This window comes from Poecilia formosa, unplaced genomic scaffold (assembly GCF_000485575.1).
Source record: "Poecilia formosa unplaced genomic scaffold, Poecilia_formosa-5.1.2 Scaffold236, whole genome shotgun sequence".
NCBI classification, from domain to species: domain Eukaryota; kingdom Metazoa; phylum Chordata; class Actinopteri; order Cyprinodontiformes; family Poeciliidae; genus Poecilia; species Poecilia formosa.
In genome coordinates, this window is record NW_006800175.1 from 722,894 (window position 1) to 744,111 (window position 21,218).

General features: G+C 38.9%; 1 protein-coding gene across 2 annotated transcripts; it reads left to right on the forward strand.

Annotated features, from left to right (window-relative positions):
- The first annotated feature begins 296 nt into the window (after positions 1-296).
- Positions 297-20,956, forward strand: vps41 (VPS41 subunit of HOPS complex). Of its 2 annotated transcripts, XM_016680206.1 has the most exons (29): positions 297-514; positions 793-831; positions 5,593-5,700; positions 7,184-7,261; positions 9,603-9,677; positions 10,531-10,593; positions 10,931-10,996; positions 14,279-14,398; positions 14,478-14,624; positions 14,706-14,772; positions 15,282-15,296; positions 15,436-15,533; positions 15,618-15,747; positions 15,882-15,997; positions 16,085-16,203; positions 17,027-17,108; positions 17,190-17,282; positions 17,380-17,507; positions 17,593-17,737; positions 18,428-18,469; positions 18,554-18,604; positions 18,689-18,826; positions 18,914-18,968; positions 19,037-19,177; positions 19,282-19,418; positions 20,228-20,327; positions 20,410-20,454; positions 20,532-20,611; positions 20,692-20,956. In XM_016680206.1, the coding sequence occupies exons 1-29, from the start codon at positions 494-496 to the stop codon at positions 20,770-20,772; spliced, it is 2,580 nt and encodes an 859-aa protein (XP_016535692.1). In that variant the 5' UTR covers positions 297-493; the 3' UTR covers positions 20,773-20,956. The 2 variants fall into 2 exon arrangements, with proteins under 2 accessions (XP_016535692.1, XP_007569172.1); XM_007569110.2 differs by lacking the exon at positions 15,282-15,296.
- Positions 20,957-21,218: the final 262 nt, after the last annotated feature.

The window sequence follows — 21,218 nt, forward strand, 5'->3', positions numbered from 1 at the left end:
ACCAGTTACATAGCCATGCCTTTTTTGGAGCATTTTGAGATTGTTGAAACCATTATTGGTGTGCCATTCTTTGAAAAAAAAAAAAAAAAAAAAGAAAAAAAAAAAAAGTCCAAAACACTAAAGACAAAACTTGCCTTATTTGAAAACATTAACACTATAGCTTCAAAAGCTTGGAGGTAAAAATAAACAACAATGGAAACGAAACGGAAAATCTCTTAGCCCCTACTAAATATTTGGTGCGTCATCCACAAATTTGCTGTAGTTATTATCGTTTCTCCAACGTAAGACTCCAATACCCATAAGACTTAGCGGTCTGAACTCAGTCATGTGATTTCACCGATGACCAAGAAGCTTCCTTCGACAACAAACATTATCGTATTCTGCGGTATATTGAGTGCTTTCTTCACGAACCATTGTTTTCCCCTCTTAGCTAACATGTATTTAACGTTTTGAGATAAAATAACGATTTGACATAGCGCTATTTGTCATCATAATGGCGGAAGTGGAGGAGCAGGTAAGCTAACAGGCTAATTTTGATGCATTAATGTACAGTTTTATAATTTTATTACGGAGTTTATTCTGTTAAAATGGCAGGCTGACTTTTTAAGGAATGTTCAGTTTGCCATTTATTTAATTTGGAGTACGTAAGACGCATATCTGAAATGCTGTAGCTATGCTATTGCGAGATTTCTGTAATTCTCTCAAATTTAGACCAAAATCACAAATATTTATCATCCGATCTGGCACTGAAAAGTTTTGTTTAAAGAAACTCTCTGTGTTTTTATTTTCCAGGAAAGGCAGCAGAGTGGGGAATTCACAGATGAATCTGAGGTAAAGCTCGTCATTACATCATTTTGTACTGATGCTTTCTTCCTCTTTCAAAAACTGAAGCAGGGGAAATGAGTGTTTGAGTAGTTTGGTATGAAGATAAGCTTATAGAGAGGGAAAAAAACAACACAAGGCAGAAATGTCATGCAGTTGCACCAGTATGTCAGCACAGAAATGCATCAACAACATATTGTTAACGTCAGAGGGGTGTGCATAGTTCTGTCAAGCCTGGATGATTTTTAACTTGTATAAAGCTCTGTGTCCGCTGAAAGGACTGTAATACATCAACACAGCTTGATCCCCGAAGGATCTTTGTCAGAGTTTGAGAGGTGTCAAACACTCATGAATTACAGATGGTTTTCCAGATCTTTCAACATTATGACTGAACTTTGGCATGTTACAGTACACCTGTGCTCCGGAGAATCACACAAGGGCTAAATAAAACATGACTTCTACACGGCAGCCAGGGAGGAAGCTGATTTTTAAGTTTCTGCACGGGAAGCAGAGATAAAATAAATTATTAGAGGTCGGTTATGTACGTTTCTCTCAAGCAAGTCACAGTGAGCTAAAGAGAAGCATGGAAATCCATAAATTATGTGGAATATTTAATCCAATGTATGTTGCTGTTTCTGCATAAAATTTAAAAGCAACTTTAATAAATTCTGCTTTTGAATGGAGCAATTATAAATTATAAACTGTGTGTAACAGAAACATTTTCCAGTGTCTTATCCACTTTAAAGTCAGAGAGAAATTATTTTAGTTCATTTTCAAATTCTCCTTATTTTAAGTCTGACTGAAAATGTATTATATTCTGAAGAGCCATTTTGCTCTCAGGCCAGTCAAAAATAATTTTGATCGGAGCCTCAAATGTCACATCCCCTTTTGAAAAGACATTTTATGAATTTTGATAAATAGCTACTTTAGGAAATGTGTTACTTATTTTCAACAAACAGCCATTTTATCGCTATTTATAGGATTTAAAATAAAAATAAACATAAAATTTTGCAACGAGAGGTTAATATTTTTTTTTCCTGTGCGATAGAGTTTATTTAAAGAAAAAGGAAATGTATAGATTTTTAATGGTTTCTATCTACTCTTAAGTATTTTATTATGAAATTAATATTTTTAGAGACCCTGTGATTGCTACTTGTAACTTTTACTTGTTTGCATTTTCTTGTGCATCATTGAGAAAGAACTACTTTTAGATATGGAATGTGATTTCTTCTTGAAATCACCTCATTTGAAGTGATTAACTCCCAAGCCAATTTAGAGTGCATTCACACCACCCCTGTTTAGTCCACTTTTTTCAAACCCTGGTTTGTTTGCCTAGAAAGTCTGGTTTGTTTGGGGAGGTATGCGTGCGCAATCAAACTATTATTTGGACTAAAAAAAGCAAACACTGGTCCTCCTCAAAACCTATATCTCCGTTAGATTGAAGTGAACTCTGGCGCAGTTTGCATATATTTGAATGCCAAGCAGGCCGGAGATTTCTCCAAAATCAATAAGCGGACTGTAGTGCTGGGCATTCTGGGTAAATGCAGGCAAAAAAATCTTGTACATGTCTAGCGCTCCTGGGAGAAATGGTTTGTGGTCTTTTGCCAAAGACAAAAGGAAGATCCTACAGCCGCTAAAATCTGACTCCACTTTATTTTTGTTTAAATTTCGTGAAGAAGGAAGTTGTGCTCAGTGTCTTCTTCAGAGGTTTTGTTGTCGTTTTCTTCACTGGATCTTGTTGCAGCGCCACCACAGGTGGAGGGTGGGAAGAGCAGGTTTTCAAAGGGTTTGAATCGTTTGACATTGCAGTGTCAAAGTGAACCGCAACTGCTGAAAATGCAACAAATGTTGCAATTTTGGTTCCCAATTGAACCGAATCCACTGTCAGGTGTAAAAACACCCTTCATCCCCTTAAATGGTGATAGGTCAGCCTTTCAGACTGCATGATTTATTTTCTGCTGTAAAATTTTTACATTTAAATACAAAATGTTAAGGGTTTTGCAATGACCCTAATGACGACCAGAAGCCAAAATGAAATGTATTCCAGCTTTTGCAGGAGTCTTCACCTCACCAGGTTTTTGTCCTTCTCCTTGCACCTTTTTAGTCGGGTTGAGCCAGAAGCTTTTAGGTCTCTGCATCTTCTTCTGAGAACTGTGGATTTGGGGTCACATCATTTCCGTTTTACATTGCGCTTGAAAGTATTACTTCTGAATCTATTTGCTGTCCAGACTTGCATGTTATGTTTAACGCAGCTGGATGGTTAGCTACATGCCACATTATTTTCTTGATATTGAAGGAATTATCTCCTCAATCTGTGCCGAGTGTAATCCTTCTGTCCTGTTTTATGCTTCAGGTAGAACGTTATCCTTGACGTCGTCACATTGAACGGTTCAGCATGTCGTACTTAAACTGACAAGAGGCAAAAGAGCGGCGTAAACGATTACAACACAAAACCCAGTTCTTTAGTTGACAAAAACAAAAAGCAACTTACAAGAGATAGCAAAACTTTTAAAATGGGTATTTTCTCTGTGGGGATGAAGTTTGCCTTTGTTGTTTGATACGCCTTTGAAACCCGTGACAAATGCCCTCGCATCAGAAATCTCACAACCAGAATACACAGGAAATAGCCTAGATATGGCGTTGTTGAGTGGGGAAGGATTGTTTTTGAAAATAACATTTTTTCCACGCTATTGTCCCCCACCTCCACGCCAGAAGCACATAATGGCAGACAATGTTTTGAGTTGATGCACCCTCTGGGCAGCCACAGACTGTGCAGCATTGGTTATAAACCGAATTATGAGTAATATTCAAGCTGTGACCGGCCTCCAATGTGGACTTATGCTGGAAAGTGTAACACAGTAGAATACCTTAAGTTTGTCTTATGAAAACAATAAATGCATGTATTTCACTGGGGACGAGCAGTACCAAGAAAAGAGAGGTGATTCTTTTTCATAAAGCGTTTCATGCAAATTAAAGCAAAAGTAGATGTGTGCACACTGTCCCTTAAAAACCTATTGATTTAATACAGTGGTACTTGCTGCCGATTGCAGTGAAGGAACATGTTATTCTTTACTTTTGCAGATTTCTCATATGGTGAATAAAAATATCTGTGAAAAAGTAAAGAAAGTAACATGTTGTGTTAAATTCATTGCATTTTTTTTAATGATTTTGTCTTTGCGTGTTTTCTGTTGCATTTGTTTTTCTGTGTTTGTGTGGTAAGGAGTTTGCATCATTCATGTGTTTGCATTGTGTTTTGCCATTTGTTACGTGTTTGCACCTGTCAGCCACGCTGCTTTTTCCTGTTAAATGATAACATGGACTCTCCTTACATATTATATGTAGATTTTGTTAAAACAAAGACAACAAATTTTTCTGAAAATATATATTGTTTTTCTTTCTACTCTACTTGTACAGACACTAAAACTAAACTTTCCTGCCTTACATTTCAACCATCTCACTGATTTCATTGGCTACTAACTACTGTTTGACATTGGTGTCTTAAAAATGACAACAACCTGGTCATTAAAATAAGTAAATACAAGTCACCAAGACAGTTTAGAAATTATTTATAAGATGTTGATTGAGAAATGAATTGTAGAAATTAATTATTAACTTAATAGATGCATTTTTCACGTAAAAATTATAGATAACTTTTACTGCATTAGTGTTCTGAAACAAAAGCATTTAAAATCCAAACAATTGTATTTATGATAAAATCTGAACTCTGGATTCATTATATTGGTATTAAATGCTCATAGCTAGTTATTGGTAATACTTTCTTTAAAATGGCTACAAGTTTTACCAGTTGTGAGATGTAATGCAGTCTGCAGTAGTAAAATTAAACTTTAAATTTGGTGTTAAAAAAACTGAGTAAGACGGTCTGATTTAATATATATATTTATATATATTATTTGTCTTAAGTGAAGCTGAAAGGATTAATCACTTATTTAGAGTAATTAGAAAAAAACCGTATGCAACCCAGTAATAACCAAGCAAGCGTGGTTATTTCTGTCACTATTATGCAATACCATACATTACCCTAAATATTTGGTGAAATCTGATTTGGCTCCATCATGCTGTGGGAATGGATTTATTCCAGGAAAGCTGATCTGAGCTGTTGTAGCTGAAAACAGGACAATTTTGGAAGAAACTCTTTTAGCGACTACATGAGACTTGAGACTGGGGCGGAGAGTCACCTTTCCTCAGGACAGTGACCCTAAACATTAAGCCTGAGTTATGACAGAAGGGTTTAAATCGAAATGTGTGTTTTTATAGAATTCAAACTAAGTGGAGTTTTGGGTAGAACATATTTATAGACAGTGTTTTTTTTTTAATCTTAAGTGCAAAATGTATACATTTTTGTACAATTTTGGCTTAATTACTGCTTTCTGTATGTTTTTCTTTCTGAAAATTACCTTTTTCAGAGTGTGTATACTCAGGTTAATGATTAAATTAATTGACAATTATTTCAATAATCAGTTCATCACGATTAATCCGATTAATTGTTTCAGCCCTGCCTATAAGTAATTATTTACCATTCCTGCTTAGTTTTCAAGTATGTATCTTCAAGCCCCGTTCCCTGCAGCATCTTCTGACTTACCTTTGTTTTCAACACAAAATACTAAATGGGGGGACACTTTGTATATTTCATCTCACTGCATGATGGACCATTTTCCAAGAAAGCTCTCAGAAGTTTTAGAGGTGACCCTGGAGTAATGCCTACCTCTTAAGAACATGTTTTGGTGAGAGCCCATCTCCTGTCTCCACCAGGAGGAGGACAGCGAGGAGGAGCCCAAGCTGAAGTACGAGAGGCTCTCCAACGGGGTGTCTGAAATCCTCCAGTCCGACGCAGCCAGCTGTATGACCGTCCACGACAAGGTGAGGGTGATAATCCACCGCCCACGAGGGTGTTTCAGCTTCAAGTCCATTCATCTCCGGGGGGGATTTTTTCTTTCTTTTTTTTTTCTGTTTACGCGCACATTTGAGAGATGCCATCTTCAAAGTTGGTTTTTGTCTCTTCTTGCTGGATCTGTTGAGGCAGGCCATTCTTTTCTCACCTAGCCTCCTTGCTTTGTCCCTCTCAGGGAGGTGCATCCGAAGGCACCATTGTCTTTTCCTCTGTTTTTTTTCCCACTTCTTTCATATTTTTTGCTCCTCTTCTACTCTCTGCTGAATGTAGGATTTTTTTTTTCCTTTCTTTCTTTTTAAGAGAGCCACTCTTGGCATGATGTTTAGCCGTCGTGGCACCACCAGCACACCCTCACGCCTGAGCAGAGCAAAAGTCAAGCCCAGTTACGTCTCCTCACCTGATGTTTTATTAACAATTGATTTTCTTTAATTATTTCTGCTTTGAGGATCCAGGCCTTTTTTTGTGTCTTCTACACTAAAGTTAGCCGCAAAGAAACACTGCGTTTGTTAAATCATAAATTGGATCCAACTGTTTTTTTGTTTTTTTTCTTTGTAATTTTTGTGTTTTTCTACCTTTAGCCGTCCGGCTACATGTGTGGTCCCCATGACAACCCCCTACACCCTCCAAAGCCAGCGGCAGCACACGCCGCCTTATGTTGCCTCATATTTTAAGTGTCTGAATTGGAATTTCATTTGAACAATTCCCATCCTGATAAATCCCTTTAAAAGTCGCTCCGCCTCACAAAGCTGAACCTTTTATTTATTTATTTTTGGTTATTTTATTTGGGGAGATTGCAGGGGGCTCTGTCTGACATGCTCAGCTGTGCCTGTAAATATAAGCATTTCATTATAGACTGCACTGAAGCATGGTGGGCTCGCCGCACATCCACATGCTGCTCAGGAAGGGAGGGGGATTAGGAGACGGCATGCAGCAGGGGCCGGGCTTGAAGAACACACACTTAATCTAATGCTAGAAGCCCCCCGGTTTCTGTAATTTTTTTTGTCCCTGTGGACCCGCACGCACGCACGCACGCACGCACACACACACACACACACACACGCACACACACACACACACACATCCGCAGCCGTATGGACACATGCATCCCTGCTGAAGCCTTAAAACACAGAAACCAGTTGCTGCTCAGGAGGAGAAATGAGTCTATCCTGGAAAAGAAGGTGATTGGGTTGCAAGAGGAGCATGTAGAGTGCATTTATTATGCTTAAGCATTTTAATTTGAGGGGGGAAATGCCATTTCACACTGTCTGCTTTAATAAATAGGGCTTTTCCACTCCCTTCAATTTCACAGCTTTGCCTCCAAGCCCACCCAATCCCCACTATGACCACGTTCCAGGAAATATTTTTTATCCTTTCCCACAGCCAACTTTTTTTCTTCTTAAAATTGTTAAATATTTCCTTGTTTAACTCACTTTTTGTCTTTTTTTTTATCAGTTTCTTGCCCTAGGGACCCATTTCGGAAAGGTTTTCCTGCTGGACATTCAAGGAAATGCCACTCAGAAATATGACGTTGTGAGTATGAAGTTCTTAAATGTTTTGCCATGTTGTATTTTAGCAATAAACAATCATTGGAAGTGTTTGATCGCTGTGATGCCAACAAACATTTTTACATTGATTATTACAATCACAGATCATTTTTAGCATGCCCTTTTAACAAGTTTTATATAGTTTTATTATCTTTTGAGACAATGTAACAAAATAAACCTGACAGGAGTATGCGTAATTTTTAGTTCAACTGTAATCTAAAAACTTGTTCTTAATTTTTTATAGGCTGATCAAAGCGTCAACTGAGTTTTCATGAGTAATCCTTAACCAAGTCATTTGTAGGGAGGTACAGGGGCCCAAAATGGGAACAACCCATATCTGCCATCTGAGAAGTAAACCTGCTCATATCTACAATCCAAGACACAATCATAAAAGTTTATCTGGAACTGCCGCAAAGTTAAAAAAGGAAAAAATAAAATTTTGCAGGCACGCACTGCGAGTGAGAAGATGAGGGAATCTCAAAGCCTTGCTCTTGGAGCTATAAGCAGCAGTTAAAGTGACATTTAGGGTCACTGAGTCTCCGTAACAACAGCTGGTTTAAAGCTTTTGTACACCTTTTTACAGGGACGCCTTTAAATACTGGAGGGAGCTGCAAGTTCTTTTATATTCTTGCCTTGTATAAAGAGAAATAAATTCAGATCGTCTCGGTGACCTAAAAGCTAGACGGAAAAATTCTGCCCCGTTAAAGCTACTCCATTTGTAAAAATCTAATCACGGTTCATACAAAGCCTATTTTGTCAACATTTTTTGCTGCCATCACATTTACTTTCAACAGCTTTTGTCTTCAGTGTGAATTTATTTAACCGGGAAGTCAGACTGAAATCAGAAATCTCTTTTACAAAGAGCCAAAATAGCAGCTTATAATTTTATTCAGATTTTTGTTCATCTGAAACAGATGTGTTAAAGCAGAGGAACATCTACAACATGCAGCTTTGAGAAGCAGGGTTTAGAAAAACGGAAGCGTTCCCAGTGCCTTTTAGTACTGCACAGTATTTCACAAATATATTATCATTGCAATTTTGATGCGTGCAATATTCACATGCCAAAGAATTTTCTGAAGTACATTAATAATATGTAATCCAAGTTTTATGAATTTGTATTTTATCTGTTCCTGAGAAGCCTGTGTGACACTTTAGCTCAATCACATTGGCTCTTTACGACTTTGACTAAGAAGAATCAAAATTAACTATTTTTACCTCATAAATGCAACAGATTAAATCCGTCGTCGGATGCAAATCCTGTAATGTTTTTGACCTGTTGGGTATCTTTCACTGCCCTTGACGCCGACACTTCTCGTATATTTTTAGTGGATTAGATGCTAAAGCTGCTAAAGAGTCAGGAGAATTTGAGTTACTTCTAATCAGTGTCGTTATTATAATATTCAGCCATGCTATCACAGTTAAATGTTTTCTTGATGTATGTGTGATGGTTATGTGAAACATTTTTAAATGTGAGATCATTTAAGGTTTTTTCAGAATCAGGGTAGCTCCGATTCATAACTATATCTGTTTTCCAATGTTTCATATGAAGCAATTTGTTGAAGAGGCTGGTTAATTAATAATTCACCTCATAGCATTTCCCTTTGCTGTTCTAGTTAATTGTGTGGAGATGTGCTTCAAACACTTAGGACTTTGCCTAACTCTGTTACAGTTTACCAAATAAAACCCACATTTACCATAAAGCTTTCCAGAGATGGATGTCAGTCAGGGAAACAAATTATCAAAAGAAACAGAATAAAAATGTTTATGTTTAAACGTAAAAAAGAGAAGATGTCTTCTTTTATTGCTTTGACCTGTAGGAACCGTTCAAAGCATAATTTGAGTGCATAGACAGAAAGTATGTTGCTTATTGGTTTCAGGCCCGTTGTTGTATCAGCTTTGAGCAAGAATGTAATTTGAAAATCAGTAATCAGGACTGAATTGATCAGCACAAAAGCATCTGTTTTATATTACAGTACCTGCACTCAGGCTTTAAACTGCTTCAAGTCTAGCTTGCTGCCAGATAGCCATCATTTCCTGGGAAACAAGGAAGCTGAAACCTCTGAGTTCAAGCTATTGGCTTTAAATATGAGTCTCTTATTTGATAATCGACACAATTTATCTTTTGAACACTTACAGTCTATAACTTTGGACTTGTTTTTGTAATCTAAAAGCATTATTAGCGAACAAATCCCCAAGTTCTTTCTTTTTACCTCAGCTTCTTTATATGCCGATTTCTTTATTTTTATGGTGATTAAAACCAGAAACATTTAGTTGGTTGAACTGAAATTTCACGACCTCTCGTAAATGCTATTTTGTGCCATCTACAGAGTTCAGTGAAGATCAACCAGATCAGCCTGGATGAAAGCGGGGAAAATGTGGGCATCTGCTCTGAGGACGGGAAGGTGAGATCCATCTGCCCATCAGTGCAGGCTGCAGATTCTTGGTCCCACAGCTTCTTTCCAATCAGTCTTTTTCCATCTTTAAACTCCTCTTATCAGCCTCAAACTTTATGTTAATGATCTGAAAGTTTCGGAGACAATTCTAACACATTTAGAGCATTAACCTGAAGTTTTATCTCCGCGCAGATCTGCACGTAAATTTTTCTCGCAGCATTTTGAAGAGCAGTTTAAGGGATTGCACGCTGATGCGTTGAGCTGTCAGTCAGCCATCAGCCCTTCTTCCATGGGTGTCATCTCCATGTTCTTGCTGTTATCTTGTCTCTTTCCATCATTATCACTACCCTTCATGGATGCAGTCAAGATATGCTCTGCGATACGGCGCTGTCCCCCTACTTTCAGCAAAAACAAGATCTTGTCGCATAAAAAAAAAAAAAATGCAGCAGACAATTAAAGCTGATGCAACAGCAGTTGTTCACCACCAGTAATTCAGTTTGCTGTTAATCCTTTGAAATTTAACTTAATCCGTAATCATTAATGCGAAAAATTAGATGGTATCCAAGTTTTATAATATTCCTCCGTCTTGGGAGAAACCTGCTCAGATGGCCCTACTGTAGCAAACTGAAGCTGTGGTCAAGTCCAAGATTAGGACTTCTGTTCTAAAGCCTTCAGGGTTTAAAAAAAAATCAGCTTCTCCACTAATTGGTGACCCAGAGGAAGAGCAGGGCGCCAATCAAACTCTTTTCCGACCACTTTTTCCCCCGCTGGCCTTGGATAGTTGCAGAGACAGCAATTAAAGGAGAAGCGTTCAGTAATTCACCTCTGCGTTTGTGTTTCTGCTGGCTCATCTCTGTTCCAGGTTCAAGTGTTCGGCCTCTACACGAGAGAGGGCTTCCACGAGAGCTTCGACTGTCCTGTCAAAGTACGTTTTCCCCCCAGTCACCTTTGTAACTTCTTTTATCATCTTGCAAAAGTATTCACACCCCAATCTCCAAGCTTAGGGCTGGATGATGTGACTTAAAAATAAAATGTCAGATTTTTTCCATACCTGATCCAGTTTCCAATTTTAATTGTTTTTTGTTGTTGTATACATGTATTATTTTCTCTGTACTTTTTCAAAAAAAAACACACGACTTTGAGTTGATCAATCTTACAAAACGTTAATAATTATATTAAAGTTTGTGTTTGTAAAGTCTTAAGCTCAGAGGAAAAAGCAGTGAATGTTAGTGATGGTGAAATCTCTGCTTTTCATTTTGCAGGTTGTTGCTTTACACCCTCAGTTCAGCAGATCAAACTACAAGCAGTTTGTCACCGGGGGCAACAAGGTAGGTTTAAACCGTACTTTCCCCCTCCCACTAAGCGGTCATTACATACAGTTTTCAGCGTTTATAGAAATTTTTCTACCGTAATAATTCCTTCCTGATTGCGTCCGGGTGAAACCGATTCCCATAAAAAAAACTAAAAAAAAACTAAGTGACTTTGGCCCGGCTCGGAAGGCAGAACTCGGGCCTTTTGTCTAGTGTGAAAGGCTCTTACTTTGCTGTCTCTTTGCTGGAGTGCTCTCAGCACAGCCGCCCATTTTCACAAAGTGCTATTCTCTCTGCAGTGTTTCAAAAGCAACGCTTTACGAGCGCAGCAAATAGATGCTATTATAAAGAGGCTACACAGTCTTAGGGTTGTCTTTGGGAGACATGTATAGGGTGAGATGAATTTGAACATTAGATTTTGATTTCTTCCTCCTCAGAAAAAAAAACATCTGCCTATTAAAAACGGATATAGTACAATAGAGCTTTGATCTCACGTCATAAATAAGGTGCGCTGACATTTACGCAGCAGTTGTGAGGAAAACTTTCTCCGTAAAACTCCATTATTAGCGTTACTTTGCCATTTTCTTTCAATTGCTGCCGATTCCTCTCCCTTCCATGTTGTGAAGGCCTCCACAAGGTGCCTGTGATGAAAATCAATAAGCCTCAACGGGCGCCACATCCTGTCAAAGGAAATTCAATTTTGTCTCCCCAGTTCTTTTGTCGTATCATCTCTTTGTAGAGCAAATTGTTTATTAACATAGCCCAAATGCTGAATTAGAGTGAATTCTCCCTCTTTGGTAACAAATCTGCACCTCTTTTGGGCGGGGGCGGAGGGCTTTTTGTCCAACTTCATACAGTTTAGGATGCCGACAATGCGGAGACTGTGCAGGAGATGAATCCGACGTGAGGCTGTGAATTCCATCTGTAATGATAACACAGACGCTGATTTTTAAATATGCTTCATTCTGCACCCATCTCATTGTCCCCAATAAATGGTGTGCAGCCAAAAGAAGCAGTCGGCATCATGATGAGAGATGTGAAATCATGCCTTTAATGCAACACATTTCCAGCACTGCCTTTATGGCTTCCACACGGTCTGCTTGCAAAATTTGTCGACCCATATGTGCGTCCAGAATGACTTCTTCCATCAGTGAACGTGAAGCTTGTCCTGCTTCACTGGAGTCAAATGAACAATCTGTCTTAATTTCCCTTGTGCCAAAATACTCTTAAGTGAAATTAAGTATGCACACAAAAAGGAAAAAGCAGGTTTTATGTCATTATGTACAGTTTGAATTGAATTTATGAGACTTCTGGTGGTACTTAACAGGCTGAGCTGCTGTTGCAATACGCTGTTAATCTACTGCCCTCTGTAGGTTCCGATGCATTACTGCGCTCTAGAGGTTGACGTCACAGTGCTGTATTCATACCACCTTGAACTTTTCCACTTTTGATAATACTGTTACTACAATTTTTTTAATGTATTTTGAGATTTTATGTGATAGACCAAAACAAAGTGATACTTAATTCCGATATGTAAATAAGATGAAGCTTTTTTATAATTAAAAACACTCTTAATACCCAATTAATAAATTCAACTGCCTTAAAAACGCATAAAATTAGTAAGTAATGTCAGTGTCAGGGGTTGTGTTAACCAAATATTTTCTGTCTTTGCTAATTTTTTTTGAAACGGTGATGGAAATATCTGAACGCCTTCCATCATTTTGACAAATTATAATTCACACACTTGATCACTTGGTGCAGACACACAGGTGTTTTCCACTTTACAATCAATTTTACAAAAAAGATTCCCATGTGAGCAACATCCTCTGACCTGGTCACCATATTTGACGAATCTTGGTATATGTATCTATCAGCTTGAAGAGTTTTGGACAGGAGGCTTTTGAACACATCTGTGACCTCTACAGGTCACTGACCAGAATCGCTGCTCTGGGATTTCCTCCAGCTGAAGCGAGTGTTTGTGGGATCAGGAAACTCCTCGAGGTCTTGCTTAACTTCTGATAACTTCAGTTGGAGAAATGTTCCCCGATTTCAAAACTCTGGCTGAAGTGGCTCTTGTAATTCCAGTTTGCAGTGTGGCATCAGAGCTTAGATTCGGTCTCCAGATCAACATCGAAACAGCCGTCTGTCTGAAGCAAAAGTTCAAAACACTTTAACCTCTGCAGCAAGACACCTTGAGACGTCTGATGAAGCACAAGCAGACGCTTAACTCAGGTTCAAGTCGATGAGGAGGAAGTTGTGAGACTGTATGTTCAGGTCACAGCAAGAGAATCATTCATAATTTTATTTCAATCGTTTCATGTCATTGTTTATGTGTAGTTATTGGAGCCACAGTCAATGGTTTTTGTCACAGTAGGAAAAAAGCGTTGCATGTATTTATCTGCTTGATGTGTGATGACACGATGTTAATTGAATATGTCATTATTGTTTTAAAAAGTGACAGGTAAAAAAAGGATTGACAGAATTTTTTTTTTTTTTTTTGGCCTCTGTCAGTCAAAATGACAAACCATTAAAAAGTCCAGTGCAACCTCTGGTCAGTGTGTTGCTGATTCTCAGGATAAATGTTTTGTGAAAGCCTCGGAGATTTGTTAGAGAACAATAAACAGCAGCAGGCCAGTAGTAAGATTCTAAGATCTCAAGCTTGGAAGAACAAACTTGATACTCCTCAATCAAGAGTACATGATAACTGCACACCTGCCAAAGGGTGGCTGTCCACAGTGACGGGCTTGGTTGAAAGAAACTCACAAGAAGTCCTGTTTGACACAAGCCATACAGGGGACCAACCAGACATGTTAGAAGAAGGCACTCTGGCGGGCAACATACGTTTCATATCTTCACAGGTTTGCAATATGATTAAAGGATGAAATAAAGTTTTGTTTTCCAGGCTGATTTGAACCTGGTAAATCCTGAAATCTGATCTGTGCGCAGAATTAAAAGGAAAATGTTAGTTTCAAAGAAATGGTCACTTAGAAGAGCTTTTCCTTTTGATATAGAAGGTGTGTATTCGTGCATTAAAATGTCCTAGTCAAAGTCCAGACCGAACTCTTTTGGCAGCACTGGAATATTGATGTTTATTTGTCCTCCTGGAATTGGTCCTTGTAACAAATGATGTCCTGTGTAGAACAGATAACATGTTACTTGCTATTTTATGTGGGTTAATCACATAAAATCTCATTAAAATCCAAAAACGATTTATTGTCAAAATGTGGAAAGGTTCATGAGGTATGAATAGTTTTACAACCACCGTCCAGTAGACTCTGCACCTGCCTTTTCTCCTTTAAGTTGCTCCTGTATGAAAAAAACTGGCTGAATCGCTGGAAGACGCAGGTCCTGCATGAAGGAGAGGGAACGATCACCAACGTGAAGTGGAGAGCCAACCTGATAGCCTGGGCCAACAACTTGGTGAGTGACAGCTTCACCAACTTCAAGCCTCCAGGGATAACTGCATGGATGCTTATGTTGGAATTTATTTTTCTTCCAGGGAGTAAAAATCTATGACTTTAGCACCAAGCAGCGGATCACCAACGTGCTGCGGGACAACGTGAGTCTGCGGCCCGACATGTACCCCTGCAGCCTGTGCTGGAAAGACGACACTACGCTCATCATCGGATGGGGAACCTCCATCAAGGTCTGCTTCTTGTTCGTTTCAGAACTCATTTCAGACTCTACCTGCCGCACGTTTAAGCGTCGTCTTGTTGTTTCTCGTCAGATTTGTGTGGTGAAAGAGCGAAAACCTACTGAAATGAGGGATCTGCCCAATCGCTATGTGGAGATAGGTAAATGAACCATGACGCAGTTCGGCAAATATTATATCTGCTGATGTTTTACAGAGGTTCACCCAAACATTTATCTGCAGTTCTGTGTGATTTAGAAATTTTCCTTTTTTTTTCTTCATAATGAACAAAATTAAAAGAGTACAGAAATTAGTGGAGGCATCCATGTCTGATTGTTTATGATCAATGTAATTAAGCTAATGAAGGAAAATGTCAATTTCAGTGTCAAGAATACATTTATATTGAAATGTATTTATCATATCCATAAAGTACTTTTTATTTGTAATCGTGTAGCTTGGTGGTAATGAAAACGGCCCTTTTTATTTTGCCTCTACAAAAAGATATTTCTTTCTTTTTGTTTTCTTTTGTTGTAGTTTAGTTTTCTAAAAAAAAAAACAACATAACATTATTGTGTTTATTTCATTATTTTTGGTTCTGTGTAGATATAAAGTATCTATATCTTCAAATGATGTAATATTTATCCTTTATTGTTTTTGATCTTATTCTGTCAGTTGATCTTTCTAAAGGTAATAACAGCTAAGGTTTAGTATTAATCATTAAATGCAATCAAGGAAAAGTCATCAAAGAATTGAAATATGTAACATATCTCACCCTAAACCGCCTGATCTTGTTTTTATGCGACTCCTAACATTCGGCTCCTTGCAGTGTCTGCATTTGAGACGGAGTTCTTCATCTGTGGTTTGGCGCCGCTGGCGGATCAGCTCGTCACCCTGTTTTTTGTGCAGGACCCCACGAACCAGATGGTAAAGCTCTCCCAAACGTGTGCATTAACAGAACGTAGAGAACAGAGAGGATTAGGAGGATAACCCGTTAACGTCTGCATGCAGGATGAAGAGGATCGTGCACGGCCTCGTCTCGACATCATCCAGGCTCTCCCCGAAAGCTGCGAGGAGATCTCCTCAGATGCTCTGAGTGTTCGCTTCTACCAGGACAACGAGTGCAGGGATTACCGCCTGGGTGAGAACATCAAACTCGCCCTGGGAGAAATGTCACCCTGCCTTCTTCTGCAGTCTGATTTTATTATACATCGACCACCAAATGTCAGCGGTAATTCTCTGCACGCAGAGCCATAAATGTATTTTCATTAACAGAGCATTCAGAGGGAGAGTCGCTCTTCTACATCATCAGTCCCAAAGACATCGTTGTGGCTAAAGAGCGAGACCAGGACGACCACATCGATTGGCTGCTGGCGAAGAAGAAATATGAGGTTTGTGTGGCTGAACTTTACCCGAAGGCTGCTAAAGGTTAAAGAGGAATGTCAAGAGTTTAATTCTGCATCCTTTGTCTGAGACAGGAGGCGCTGATGGCTGCGGAGATCAGCTTCAAAAACATCAAGAGGCACGACGTTCAGAGAATAGGGATGTCTTACATCAATCACTTGGTGGAGAACAGAGACTTTAACGCTGCTGCCAGGTCAGTACTGAGTTTGTCGCAGGTTTAGACTGGAAAAAGAAACAGGCTTCTTTCAAATGCAAAAATATATTCTAAAGAGCGAAATTTAGACTGGTTTTGCCAGTTTAATCAAGCTGAATCTAAATGTTTTTACTTAAAGAGAGTTAATTTGGGTATATAAACATTAAATTAGCAGATTCGTTTCATTGAAATGTCAAAGCTGTTCTTTTTCCAGGGTGGAATAATTATGCACATAAATCTTCACAGATTTTTAAAAACAAAAGTTGGATGCACACGTTTATCGTGTAAATATTACACACATAAGCTCAAATATATACATAAGCCACTGTAATTGCCGTTTTCTGATCGGATATTTGGCCCATTATCTGGGTAAAACTGGTAGACTAAACTTAAAATAATAACCTCATCCAAATCAGCTAGACAGTGCTTCTCAATTCCAGTCCTCACGTCCCCCTGCTCTGCATGTTTTAGATGTGCCTCTATTCCAGAACAGCTTATTCAGATGATTGCATGCCCATCAAGTGCTGCAGAAGCCTGTTAATCACCCACAGATTCAATCCAAGTGTGTGGCAGAAGGGAAACACCTAAAACATGCAGGGCAGGGGGGCCTGAGGACCGAAATTGAGAAACACTGAGTTAGAACAAGGTCTGGGCCTTTGGGCCTGATTCACCAGGCAAACATCAAAGCATCTAGCTTTTTTTTTACATGGAGATTCCATTGAGGCTGGGCATTTTTCAGGCTGAATCTGTATATCACGACCTACAATATTTTCTGATTAATTGTTGTGGTTATGAAATGTTTTGCTTGTGTTTTTGCTTGCAGAAAATGCCAGAAGGTTCTTGGGAAAAACATGGAGTTGTGGGAGAATGAGGTGTACAGGTTTAAGAACATTGGACAACTGAAGGTAGGACTGGTTTATTTCAAACAAACCAGAATGTCTTTAAGTTGCTGTCATCTCCATGTTTAACCTCTCCTTTAACCTCAGGCCATCAGTCAGTATCTACCGAGAGGAGATCTGCGTCTCAGACCAGCCATTTATGAAATGATCTTGCACGACTTTCTGAAAACGGACTATGAGGTGCTTTGTCTTCTCTTAGGGTTATCTCATTGTAAAATGATGCGTTTCAGTGATCACTTACTTACTCTCTCTATTTCATCTTTCTTTCCTCAAAAAGGGTTTTGCCACACTGATCCGGGAATGGCCCGGAGAACTGTACAACAACATGGCCATAGTTCAGGCTGTCAATGATCACCTAAAGAAGGATCCCACCAACAACACGCTGCTCACCACGCTGGCCGAACTGTGAGTGACCCTAACACATCCACTATTTTAGACATTTAGCTAAAATTCTTAATACTGTTCCATTTGGGGTGCGATGCCACCTCAGGTACACTTACGACCAGCGCTACGACAGAGCCTTGGAAATCTACCTGAGGCTGAGGCACAAGGACGTCTATCAGCTGATCCACAGACACAACCTGTTCTCCTCCATCGAGGACAAGATTGTCCTCCTGATGGAGTTTGACAAAGAGGTGAGACGACAAAGCTGATGTCCAATCAGATCTCAAATATGTGCACATCAACTGTTTTTTGTAACCTCTCCACTTTTATTTTAAGATGTGTCTTGTCCAACTTACCTTAAATATCTATATAAGTTGTGATAAGCTGCGTGAATTTGTTTGGACATATTTAAACTAAAACTTGGTTGAAACATTTCTTTTTGAATCCTTTAACTAAAGCCATTGTGTGCAGACAATTCTAAATAACGGTACTGAGCAAAGATATCAGCTAAGAGAAGGGTTTAAAAAAACATAACTTGTCCCATATTTCCTTCAGTTTTTATTACAACAGTGATATTACAAAAACGTTCTCCAAAAGCAATGTCAAGATGGCAGAATTTTGCAGGAGTTTCCCAAAAATGGTGGTTGTGCTCTGTGTGACTAAATTGTTACAGTACTTTGTGGGAGATGAATTTTATGGGTGATTGTCTAAAGTTGATTTAAGTATGAGTTTAAGGGAGTGCATGCTCATGCAACCAAATTATTGCAGCTTATTCACGTTTTTCCATTTTCCCCGCAAACTGATTTGTTTTCCTTTCAGGTGCAGGATACACGTCACGTTAGGAGTGGAAACTTATGAAATTTTTTATGTTGTAACTTTGTTATTTCTTAGAAACTTTGCATACAGTTCTGTTCACGTAATGTATAATCTTATGTTGCTAGAAAGCTGTTGATATGCTTCTCGACAACGAAGACAAGATATCTGTAAGTCCACTTGGCGATTTTGAATTCATCTATTCTTTACAGAAGTGCACCCTCTGCTGACGTATTCCTTATTTCTTCCAACAGATAGACAAGGTGGTGGTGGAGCTAGATGGAAGGCCTGAGCTGCTGCATGTGGTAAGTCGATTTTTAACTGTTGAAGTCTGAAGAATCAAACTTTAATCGGACGGTAAATGTTTTGTTGCTCTTTCCCCGACCCAGTACCTCCATAAACTGTTCAAGCGGGATCACCACAAAGGCCAGAAGTACCACGAGAGGCAGATCGGTCTGTATGCAGAGTACGACCGACCAAACCTCCTACCTTTTCTGAGGGATAGCACCCACTGCCCTCTTGAAAAGGTGCGCCCTGCCCTGGAACATGTTAAAGTTAGTGAAGCTAGCAAACAACAGTTCATAACCTCAACTTGTTTTGACTTTATTGCTCAGGCTCTTGAGATTTGTCAGCAGAGGAACTTTGTAGAGGAGACTGTCTTCCTGCTCAGTGAGTGCTGATGGATGACCATGTTTGTTGTTGGAAATGAGGAAACTAATCCGCTCTGTTGCTCGCAGGCAGGATGGGGAACTGTAGACGAGCCCTCCAGATGATCATGGAGGAGCAGGAGGACGTGGACAAAGCTATAGAGTTTGCTAAGGAGCAGGACGACGCAGAGCTGTGGGAGGATCTCATCTCTTACTCTATCGACAAGCCACGTAAGATGTCCCATCTCCACCGCTCTAAGTGAAGCTTTAACCAGCTTCTTGCCATCTCAACCGATGCATGTTTTTCATTCTCATGCTGTGTTTTTCATTTCCAGCTTTCATCACTGGCCTTCTCAATAACATCGGCACTCACGTGGATCCCATTCTGCTCATCAAACGCATAAAGGAGGGGATGGAGATCCCAAATCTGAGAGACTCGCTGGTGAAAATTCTCCATGACTACAACCTCCAGGTTTGTCCAGTTTTGCTTCACCTGATCTTCTTTGCAAAAAAGAATGAATGAAGGTTCAAACATTTTCTATGTTCCAATAATACACTTTATTATCTGATCCATTGCAAAGGTATTCAGACTTTTTCATATTTTATCATGTTGCCACCATAGACTCAATTTTATCAGGATTTATGTGGTGGACGACCACCAAGCACTGGATTGGTATATAAAAATCTAAATCCGCTTTGCTTTACAACGGGACTGGTGTGTTCAGGGTGATGTCCAGCATTTGGTTTCCTCTACATTTAGTATATAGACACAAATCTTTAGTTTTGCATCTCATCTGATCAGCTCTTTCGTTTTTTATTTGCTCCTTAAACACTAACATCTTTAAAAAGAACAACTAAAGAAAATTATTAAAAAATAAATAAAAGAACAGCTGTATCTACCTAAAATAGATGACATGTACGTGGAATCTATTTACTAATAGGGGTGATTTTTCAAGGCAACACATAGCACTCCAATTTCTGCACAAGTATCAGAGAACATAAAACACACTGAAGTCTGGTTTTAACACGGAAAAAAATAAATAAATAAAAGCTCAAGACATTTGAATATTTTTGCAATCTTTATTTACTGTTCGTACAGCTTGTACAGTAAATATTTATATAAATAATTTTTATTAAAAATAAGTTCTATCCAGAAGGAGGTTTGCTTTGAGTTTATTTTTAATTAATCTATTCTGATTGATCCAAAACAGAAATTTCACAATTTATATTACTTAATGTAATAATCTTTAAATCAGCTTTTTTTTTTCACCTGTTTCCAAGATTCTTCTTCGGGAAGGATGCAAAAAGATTCTTGTGGCCGATTCGCTCTCCTTGCTCAAGAAGATGCATCGGACGCAGATGAGAGGAGTCAGGGTCGATGGTGGGTCTTTATACCGATGAAGTGGAGATAATGGACGTTAACCTAAACTCCTAAACATACCGTTTCTGTTTTGTTGTTTTAGAAGGGAACATCTGTGAGTCATGTCACAGCACCATATTACCCTCAGGTAACGGGACGCTGTTGCACCTGTATCCAGCTGTGCTAACATTGTTTGTCTAGCCTGGATTTCTGTCTGTGTTTCAGATATGGCCCAGCCGTTCAGTGTGGTGGTGTTTCACTGCAGACACATGTTTCACAAGGAGTGCTTACCATCTTCAGGAACTGTAGGTGGAATCTAATGAGTTTGCATTATATCATTGTTTTGTTTTGTTTTTTTCCATCTGTAACTTTCCTTTCTTCCCAGATTCCTGGGCTGCAGTTTTGTAACATCTGCAGTGCAAAGAGGCGAGGACCTGGAAGTGGGATACTTGAGATGAAAAAGTAACAGCTTAAGGCGCGTGCAACTAGTGATCCTGTTTGTCTCCTTTTCTTCTCGATGCATTGATCAATAAAAATCCCTTTTCCCTCAGTTGCTGTATATTTAACTGTAACAAGTGTAAAATGATGTGCTTTGTTCTGCCTCCCACTAATGTTATTTGCTAAAGAAGAATAAAATCATTGAAACTCTGTCTTCAGTTTGGATTGGATTGTTCTGCAGGTAACTAAATCCTGAGCAGGATAAAATGAACACAGACTGAAGAGTTTGTCTGAGCTGCAGAACAGCAAGGAGCAAATGTAGCTGTGTGTAACATTTATTTCTTTAATAAAAGTGATGGGAAAATATGCCATAAAATAGTTTCAGAATTTCTAGTACAAAGAAAAATAAACCTACTCTTTAATGTTTATTCAATAAGCAGAATGTGTGTGCAAACAAATGGACTCAATAACATT